Raw genomic sequence first — 10,804 nt, forward strand, 5'->3', positions numbered from 1 at the left:
GAGGTGGGGGTAAAGGGAGAGTCTGTTTAAAAAAAAAAAAAAAAAAAAAAAAAAAAATTAAACTGGGAATCCAAGTGTAGTGGCTCATGCCTGTTTCAGCCATTGGAAGGTTAAAGTAGGATGCTTACTGCCAATTTGATGCCTTCCTGGGCTAGGGGGTGAAAAAAAAGGGAACTGGAGAGGGCTCAGTAGTTTAAAGTACTGGCTCTTCTTACAGAAGACTCAAGTTCAAATCCAAGCACCTATATGGTGGCTAACAACCATCCATCCCGTAACTCCAGTTCCAGGGGAATCTGACACCTTCTGTCTTCCACAGGCATTACATGACATGGTATACCTACATGCATGCAGGCATAACACTGGTACACATAAAATAAAAAAATAAATAAAAACGGGCTGGAGAAGGCCCAGTTGTTATAACCACTGACTACTTTTGCAGAGGATCAAGATTCATTTTCCAACACCCACAACTGTCCTTAACCCCAGTTCCAGGGGATGTTAAATTCCAGTTACGTTCCAGTCCTCACATGCAAAGCAGTCATACTTATAAAATAAAAATTAGTAAATTTAAAAATTTTTTTAAGTTGAAGCCAGGTGTAGTGGCACACACCTCTAGTCCCAGCACTTGGGAGGTGGAGGCAGGCAAGTCTCTGTGAGTTCAAGGCCAGCCTGGTCTACAGAGAGACCATGCCTCAAAAAGACCAAAAAGAAAAAAATTAAGTTGAGCTGGGAAATTTAAAAATATTTATAACTAATAAATGCATTACACATTAACAATATTTTTAGTTAAAGACACATTTTCCAATAGGAAAACCAGTTTAGTAAGAAAAAGAACATTGTTTTCTTCAGAGCCTTCAGGGTTCTCTCACTCGCATATTTGTTTCTACTTTTAGCTTGTTATATCATGTGCCAGGTACCCTCTAGAAAATGCTATGTACTTGGAAGAGAACAAAAGCTTTAAAAGTGACTAGGGAGGAGAGATGGCTCAGCAGTCAAGAGCACTGGCTGGGGGACCCAGGTTCGGTTCCCAGCACTCATATAGTGGCTTACAACTGTCTATCTGTAACTCCAGTTCTGGCCTCTGCAGGCATTGCACAACATTGGGTGTACTTACATTGCAGGCACAATACTTGTACACATAAAAATAAATTTTTAGCAAATTTAAAAGTGAACAACTGGTCAATATTCTCAAGATAGTTTTGACCTCATATATGTAACATCCTCAAAGTACACCCATCGGGGATCCTGCCTGGACCATACTTTAATAACTGCTATAAGAATAATTTGAATATGCTGTTTCTGAGCCCTTTGCTTTAAAGTAATTGGATAAAGTTACATTGGTTGAATGATTTTCTTAAATACGTTGATATTACATTTCTTTGTACTTGCTTTTGAGTGAGCATTGTTCTGCTTCTAATCCCTTGTCTTGTAAGGTTGTTCCTCAAAGGTAGCTAATATTTGATTGTGTTCAGTATAGTATACTTCAGTGTAGGAAAACATGTGAGATTGGCCTGCTTTATTCTTGTGTAGAGTTGCTTATTAAAAAGTGTAAGTGAGCTCTAGTAAAGGAAATAATGTTTTGTAATATTTTCTGCTTCTGTATTACTATGCTAGTACAATCATGATCCCTCTTCGTAACAAGATCTTATTCTTAGGGACAATAGAAGCATAATGGAAAGTATTCTCAGCCCAGTGACATTTCCTTCTTCCCAGCAGTATCTGGAAAGTAGGAAAAGACTTTGTGAATAAAGTGGGCCTTGAACTAAGTTTTGAAAGTAAAATTAGAATAGAGGAAAACATAGTGATTAGATGTCCTGGATAGATCGGAGAAGTTGGGACATGAACATGAAAGCAGAATTCATTCAAGGACAAGTCAAATATGAAACCTCTCTTCTTTCATGGTTCATTTAATCTAGGATTAAAAGGACTATATTGTAATTTTTTAAATCGCAAAGTATATTCAGCATGTGTCTTATACAGAGAAGTTTTGATAATTTTTCTGCAGTGGAGAACTGTGTAAAAGGGTTTACTAAATCATAAAGTAGAAAGTTGTAAGCAATTTCAGTTTACATTCTTCTGTTTTGAGTTATTTGTAGATAATTTTAGTTTTCAGAGTGTTACTGACTGACCTTTATTTTACTTCACTAAGTTGACAGAAGCTAAGGTAATACTGATAAATCTTGGATTTTTGTAGAAATTTGGGATTCCTTTGCATGCTGTTGCAGCTTTATAAGGTTCACTTTTAGGTTTGCTAGACTAGAATACACCTTCTCTTTGCCTGTTGTGGCCCTCAAAAGCATCCTGCATAGATGATAGAATGTACCATGGCTATTTGCTGTAAGTGCATTCTTCGCACTACAGCATGAAAAGCTTGCCATTTTAATTAGAAGTAAATGTTTTCTTTGCTAAAATAGACTTTTTAAACAGACTGCTTTCATATTAAAATATAAGGTTTGCAAAAGTGAGAAAATTGGGCTTTTGCTTCTTAGGGAATGAGGTGCATGTGAAACGCAGACCACATTTTTATCACTGCAATAAAAAGAGACTTTTCTAAACTGGCCATTTACCACATAAGCTATTTTTGTAACATTTCTGTCTGTTTATTTTCCAGTTTTTTTAATCCAACTCAATGAACTAAAACCAGAAGATTTTTTTTTTTTTAATGAAGTAATTTAAAGATTGACTTTCTCCCTGTACTCCCCTCCTAGCTTCTCTGCTCACCTCGCATCTGCCACTCTCACCCTTCAGTGTTCTCTCCATTGTCGGGAGATTTCTACAGCTTCAGCATCTGGATCAGCCTTGTTACCTAGATTTCCTCAGCCATCTCTTCATTCAGATCTCATCCCACTCATCATTTTCAGTTGGCCTTTATTTTGTTTTAGGCTTGCAATTAGGTGCTTTAATTTTCCTACCATACTGTTGCTCACAAGACTTTGGGTTTTATTTTTTAAGAAAGAATTTTGAAGTAAGACTTACCAAATTGTTATAAATGCTTTTAGATTTAATTAGTTGAGTAACATTTTAATCCATACTGAAGTTGTTTTTTTTTTTTTTCTTTTTTAACTTAAGAACCATTTTAGAAATTATAAGTTTTTTTCAAATAGAGCTAGTATTATATACTAGGTTTTAGTTTTGGGTTGTGAGTTTTCTCATTGGTACATTGTGTCTTTTGCTTATCCAAGTGAGTTCAAGGCCAGTTGAAGGAATTGTGAACTCAATGACAGGCTAAGTTGAAACGCTAATGTAGAAGATCAATGAACTCTTTACTGAATAAACATCTTTGACACCTAATTTTGATGTATCTAGACTTTTGTTTGTCTGAACTGTAATGTAAAGACGTAAGACTATGTTTGGGGTAAGAATCCACATTGGAATGCTGAATTTCTTCTTTTTTGCAGAGAATACATATTGGCAAGTTGAGAGTTATCAGCCTGTGAAACAGTATGCAGATTTGTGTCTTCTACTGTATCACAACTGCTAAAATTTTAATTTTAATATTCCTGTTTTTTTCTTTTGCTTAATCTAATAGCTCCATGTTTTGCATTTCCTAAGTAATACAATGATCAATAATGCTATCCGTGTTTATTAGCTTAAATTCATTTGTGGTAGAGATGGTGTCACCTCCCCTTCCTTCCGATGTCTCCTTAAACCTCTTTTTCTTGCTCTTGTCCATATTTCCTTTTTCTGACACCATCTTTTTGCCTTACTGAGCTTTCCTAACATGGTTTATTTGGACCAGAGAGGCGTTTCTTTAAAGTAATGGTTTTCCTTAGACTGAGTGAAAGGAACAACAAAACAAAACAAAACATTATTAGCTTTGTATGAGAATTCAATGAAGAGTTTTTAAATATTTTCTCATGAATCACATTGACCCAACTATTTTCTGTTACAGACATGCATTAATGGCCTAATTGTGTTTTTGCTTGGTACAGACACTACCATTTGGAACAGAATCAATTTAAAATGTGAAACATATTTATAAATGTACATAAAAATCTTTTTCTGTACAAAATACAGTGTCCTTCAAGAGGGTTTATTTACAGGCATTTCTAATAGGAGAATGCATTCTGATGGTGAACATTCTCTACTTGAGATAAATTATTCTAGAAGAACATAGAACCCTCCCACATAGAACTTGTTTTCTTGAATTATTGATTAGAAACTAAGTTTTTCTTTACATTTTTTGGTGAGGTGCCGTTTATAGCAACTAGGATATTTTCTAACCCTTCCGATACCACATTTCTAATCCTTAACAGATGCAAGGTTTACTCTTTACATTGTTTATAGTGCATTTGTAGCAACCCAAGTTTAAGAAAACTGGGAAAGAATTTGTCATTTTTATTCTGTTTTCATTGCATGTCTACATATTGAAGGAAAAGTCTAGAAACCTGTCATTGGGCATGAAGACATGAGTTTAGTGTACTCTTTTTAAATATAATTTTGTGATCGACATTTGATTTCTGATTGCCCAAAAATAGTATTCCAAAAACGTTACTCATACAGCACCATCTTTTTATTAACTTCGCTAAACTGTCAGCCTTGTTTGGAAAAACTGCATTACTTCTTAAAACAGAGTGGGAAACCAAAAATAGCCTGCATGTGTTTCATTTTTAATTCCTTATGGGGGGAAGGGGAATCACAGTTGCCACAGTAAAAGAATACTGCATGTGAAAAAGGATTCAAGGATAAAAATTAATACCAGATTAAAAGGATTAAAGTCATTTTGAACCTTTATGAAATTTGTATCTTTAAAAAAATAAAGTATTTCTGAATCATTAAGTTGTACATAAAACTTTATTTTTGTTTTTCTAGGTAGTTGGCAAAAAAGGAGAAAGCCACTAAGGTAGAAAAGACACTGGAAGACATTGCATTCAGATTTGCAGCTCCTGGATAATTGCTTGATTCTCTCCAGAAACTGTTAATGTTTCATTTATTGCCATTACCAATAAATCATTGCTTTTGTTCAGATGGTATCACTAGTGTTTCTATTGTGATCTTGATACATGCAATTGTAAATAAAAATCACTACTTTTGCCAAGCTTAAATTTTGTCATTCTCTGTAAGTGCTTTCTCGTGTGTGTGTGTGTGTGTGTGTGTGTGTGTGTGTGTGTGTGTGTAGGTCAACTTCTGATTTTAGAAGAGTTGTATCTGGTAGCAGCTCTCTATAGAGGAACAGAAATGTTGCTGAATTAGGAGTATATGTCTACACACATGAGGTATTTTGATAAGTGGTTAGCTATTCAAAATAGCTAACCATGTACAAGTCAATACTGACTTGTATTTTACTAAAAGACATTTGAATACCTAGGTTGTATATAAATTACTGAATTCTAAACTGTCAGATATAAAAAGGTTCAATGAGATTCAGTTACTCTTACCTACCATTGGTAGTTAATCAGTCTACAAATACTTTTCTGTTTTGGGGAAGAGAGTCTTGCCATGTAGCTTAGGCTGACCTTAAACTTGAGACCCTGCTGTCTCTGCCTCCCAGATGCTGGGATCATAGACAGGTGTCATCATACCTGTATACAAATTATTTCTCATGCTAAATTTTAATCCTTTCTGTATAAACTTTAAAATTGGAGTCAGCCATTTTCTTTAATAATATAGGAGTACTGAATTTAGACATTTCAGAAAAATACAATAATTCATGAACAATTAGAGTTAATTCTATTTTATTTTTATTTTTTCTTTGAGACAGAATCTCACTGTGCAATCCTGGCTGTCCTGGAACTCACTGTGTGGACTAGGCTGACCTTGCACTTGTAGAAATCTCCTGTCTCTAGCTCCCAGGGCTGGGATTAAAGTTCTAGTATTAAAGAGGGGTGTAGCCACACCCAGCTAGAATTATTATCTTTAATATTTGCTATCTAGATTCACCTAAGCATGCCAACTAAATATAGAGAGAATGTGATTTAAGGTTGAAAAGGAACCAAATATTAATGTTTAAAAGATCTCTCACAAAAGGATAGCTAAACAAAATATCTGTTCTTAATTGCTTTTTTTTGAGTTTCAAAATTGTACTTTTAAGTACAATTCAACAACGTATATGGCAATAAATTGTGACGCATTTAATAAGTTGAGGGTATCCTTATCTACAAATAGGGCAGAGATACTGTTTGCCCTTTGGGTACTAATATATTTGTACATGATTATGAAAAAAATTATGTGGAAGTTTCAGTGTTAGTAGTCCTTTTCTAAAACCTGTGTCATGGGTAATGTTCAGTTCTTTTGTATGTGTGCACATTAACTCTTCTGCAATGGTGTTTGTATTTTCTGTATTTCGGTTTTGTTGACTTGGTACAAATGGAGGGCAAAAAAATAAAAGTTTGTAATACTCATAATATAGACCATCTGAGATTAATCACACTCGAAATGGAAGATAAGATTAGCATCAGGAGTTTGGATTTATACTTCTCCCCTTTATCCTTTTTGAAGAACTTTAAGTGTCTCATCTCAAGTGTAGACGTTCTCATCCTATTTCTATTTGACTACTTGAAAACTTAAAAGTAGCTTCATATTTGCTAAGGCTTAAACATCAGATTTATATTCTTTTTCTGACTTCTGTAACTTGGTTGCAACAGGCATTCTAATTATTCAAGTTATAAATAGTGAAAAATGTTAGGAGACATGTATTTCACTTATTTACTATGAAAGATAAATATATGTAATTGACCTTTAAAATATCCAGCCAGAAATGCTGTTTTCTAATAGCCTAAAATAGTACATCTGTGCATACAAATAACATTACATGTAACTTTTCTAGAATAAGAAAACGTTTGAAGATGTAACCCTAGTTATTTTAATCTCAATCATCCATTAGTACTTTCTAGAAAACTAATATGAAGCTTAGTCTTAGTATTTTGTGAGACATAGTCGCAAGAGAATCTTTTGTCAGACAGAAAAAGATCTTGTATTTCACTGTCTGATGAGATACAGTAGTGAAATACTCTGGACAAAAGTGTTGCGGTAGGAAAGCTTTGTCAGTTAGAGCCTAGGAAGAATAGTGCTGGCTACCACACACTTATCTTCATAGCGACCCTTTGTAAGCCCATTTTGACTGCCATCAATTGCCAAATTGTCTCCTCTCAATACTTGGTAGTGTTGTATGGAGACAGCCACTTAGCAGTTTGTTAGGGGTTGATTATGTGAGCTGGAAGCTGCCAGCCACATTTAGCTCAGTGTTTAAGGACAGTATACTATGCTTTTGTAGTGTTCACAGTTTTTGCTTTTAGTGTATATTTGATATCAGCATTGCATTTATGTAACATTTTATGTTGAGAGTCTTTAAAATGTTTAAATAAGATCTTCAATTTCTAAAATCTGTAATAGCTACAAAGTGTTCGGCATGTAAATTAGTCACCATCTCTAACTTTAAAAAGATGAAAGATTTAGGGCTTATGTTGCTTATATTGATATTTATATAGATCAGTTTGATGTATTAACTTCTGTAGATATTTGTCTTCTGGAATTTGTCATTTCTAATCTTAGATATTTTTTAAAGAAAATTAAAATCAATTTTAATAACCGTCTGAGTAATGGTCAGCCTACTAAGGTCACACCCCTAAAGAAAATTATTGCTTCCTCCCATAGCACCTACCAGTTGTCAATCGCTCCTCGGCTAGCTTTGGAGACTCATGGCTCCTCCCAACCCATGCTGCAGTGGTGACTGACTTGATCTTATGCAAGCAAACAGCTACTGTGAGTTCATGAGTGTAGTGGTCCTGTCATGTCCAGAGGACACTGTTTTGTCCCAGTCTTCCCCCAACCTCTGGCTCTTAGAATCAGTCTGCCCTCTTCTGTGGTGTTCCATGCTAGGCCATCCTTTTTTGCCCAGTACAGTGCAGGGACCTTCTGATCGCCTTCTGGCCTCTGATCGGGCTTTTCTAATGTGTCTTCCATATGGTTCCTGGCTGTCCTTTATGAGTGTTTCAGAATGTGGTCCCTGCTTTGTCAGCCTCTACTCATCACTCATTTCCTTTACTTGTCACGTGGTCACACTAGTAGCAACCAGAATGTGCCTTGACATTTTTTTGTCTTCCTTAAACTAACATGGCCATTAAGACAAATTTCTACTTAATCTACAAGGCGCAATCCAAGGAAAACTGATAAAAGGAATTGTATGTGCCTCTTTTGCTGCCCATACATTCATCCCATACTGACGTTTTATCCAACTGTAATTAGACCTACATGCAGTACTAGATCATACAAGGGCTTTGTACATGTAGGTACATGTATCACATGCATGCCTACTGCCCAGGGAGGCCAGAAGAGGGTATCATCCCCTAGAACTGGAGTTACAGATAGTTGTTAGCCACCATGTAGGTGCTAGGAACTGAACTCTAGTTCTCTGCAAGGGCAGCAAGTACTCTTAATTGCTGAGCCATCTTTCCAGCCCCTGAAACGTACTTCTTGATTCTGTCATTAAACACCAATGTTGAACAAGTTCTCAGGTTCCAAGAGGAGACACTAGAGATGTATTTGAGATCTAAAGGAAAAGTGCATGAGATTGCTCGTACAGGTGTGAGAGAAGATAAAGTTTGAGGTGCAAGAAATATTAATACAGGCACTTATCCATGTAGAAGAGATTAGACTAATTTTTTTGGAGTAGCAGGGATGATCATGATGGCTCACAACTTTCTTTTACAGTTGAGTGGAGAAATGGTTCTTAGGGGAAGCAGCAGTTTTGGAAGGGAAGAAAATACTGTCTTGAGCAATGCACGTTTTGGGGATTCAGGTGAAATCTTGTAGGTACGCAGGCAGGAATATGATTTGGGAGTTTAGGGTTAGAAGTAAGGAACTGTTATTTAGAGGATGAAAGTTTAAATAAGTTTGTTAATGGGAACTTGTGAAGAAGATACAATGAAAAAGCAAATGCTGGGGAATACAGATAGTAAGGGATTGGCAGAAGGAGGGGCCTTAAAGCAGGATAGTAAACATGGAGGAACAGAGGTGATAAAGGGGCCTGGTTACAAGTACGGTAGAATATTGGTGTGGCCAAGGATGTCCATTTGTTGACCCATTTTTGCAAAAAATTTTCTAATACGAATCATCTAATAAAGCCTTTGGGCAATAGAATTTACAAGTTTTTAATCTATAAGTGAACATAGTTTTACAGGGTGGTTAGCAAGTCTTGGAAACTGGTGGCAATATTAGGTAAGGGACTATAAGACTGTTGAGGGTGTCATTTAAAGCTTTAGTCTTCTAGCCAGGTATGTTACAGGGGTTTTTCCCCCTCCTGTATTTTGTTTGTAATAATAAAATTTTCCCTACCTGTTAGAATACTGATGGGGTTCTCTGAAAAGCATCTAATTTCACAGAGATGATCCTTCTAGACTTCTGGATGGGCCATTTAGGTTTTGTTGACTAAAGTTTCTAATTTCATATGACAGGTGCCAATGCATTAGTGATGAAACCTGCCCTTCCAGGTTTTTTTTTTTTTTTTTTTTCCAGAGAGGAGAAAGAGAGAACTCTATATTCTCCCTGTGACCAAGGAGAATAGAAATAGTGTCAATGTCATTTCCTTGACCATATAATTCTCTTAAAGGCAGTTGACATTAAAATCAAGTAACAAAGTGGACAGGGAGCATGGACATAAATACATCTGCCCAGTGAAACCACTGGGGCAGGCTGGATATCCATATTTTGGCTTGAGTTTTTAATATTAAAAAAAAAATCTGTAGTTAAGTTCCTCCCCTCTTGGTACTAGGGATCAAATATAGCTCCTCATACACACTGGGCAAATGCTCAATCTGAACTGCCTCCTTAGCAAAAAGTTCTTTACGTGCATTTTATGTAATTGGGTTTTCCCTTTTTACTAATTAAATATTGTATTCATTGAACTGAAGAAATGCTAAAAACTTTGGTCAGGTTACTCACTTTTCAGAAAGCAATACAGTTACTATCACAATTCTCTATATATGCCCATCATTTAGGTAATTAGTGGTTTTGTGATCATTTAACTTTACAGAAAGTTGGTGACTTCTTTGATGGAGTCGGATAGATGCCTTTAGGTGGTTTATAACATTCTCTAGCAGTTATCACCCAGAACAGTATCTCAGATTCAGATAAAAGCACAGGATTATTAATGACTTTATTATGGCACAAACCCAAAGCTGTCCAAACTGTATACATGTAGAAACACAAAACAGTAGGAATCCAAATCCTTTGTGTACACAAAGTCAAGAATGAGCAATAATAAAGTATGTCCACCTGATAAAAGACAAAACCCCCACAGCCAACATTCTTAATAGTGAAAGACTGCTGCTTCCTCTCTTAAAATCAGGAATAGGTCAGAAGTGTTTTGTCTTCCCCCTTCTTTTCAACAATGTACAAGAGTTTCTACTCTGGTTAACAAAGGAAAAAGGGGGGAGGAGGAGGGGGAGGGGGAAGAGGAGGAGGAGAGAAGAAGAGGAGGAGGAGGAGGGGGGAGAAGGAGGAAGGGGAAAAAGCCATCTAGATTGGAAAAGAAGTAAAACTCTGTTTGCAGAGAACATAATCTTGAATGGAAGAAATCCCTAAGGAATTCACTAAAAGCTATTAGAACTATACGAAGTTGAGCAAGGCTGTAGGATGAAAAGATGAATGTATGAAGATTTTTTTTGGGGGGGTGTCTTTTTGAGACAAGGTCTCCCTCTAATCCCAACTGGTCTGGAACTCACTGTGTAGACCAGGCTGGCCTTGAATTCACAGAGATCCACCTGCCTTTGCCTCCCAAGTGCTGGGATCAAAGGTGTGCACCACCATGCCTGAGGTAGAAGTGTATTTCTACATTAAATACTGAAAAGGAATTAAAATTCTTAAT

At 36.1% G+C, this 10,804-nt stretch overlaps 1 protein-coding gene across 3 annotated transcripts in view; it reads left to right on the forward strand.

Annotated features, from left to right (window-relative positions):
• The window catches only part of Txnl1 (thioredoxin like 1), a 64,437-nt gene extending 59,392 nt beyond the window's left edge, over window positions 1-5,045 (forward strand). For 2 of the 3 annotated variants that reach the window (XM_029557317.1, XM_029557316.1), the window contains one exon: window positions 3,399-4,812. In XM_029557317.1, the coding sequence (XP_029413177.1) occupies window positions 3,399-3,437 (39 nt within the window). In that variant the 3' untranslated portion in view covers window positions 3,438-4,812. Of the gene's footprint in view, window positions 1-3,398 lie in introns of all 3 variants that reach the window. The other variant, XM_008855379.2, reaches the window with a different exon arrangement.
• Window positions 5,046-10,804: the final 5,759 nt, after the last annotated feature.

Source organism: Nannospalax galili, unplaced genomic scaffold (assembly GCF_000622305.1).
Source record: "Nannospalax galili isolate Female #2095 unplaced genomic scaffold, S.galili_v1.0 scaffold567, whole genome shotgun sequence".
Taxonomy (NCBI): domain Eukaryota; kingdom Metazoa; phylum Chordata; class Mammalia; order Rodentia; family Spalacidae; genus Nannospalax; species Nannospalax galili.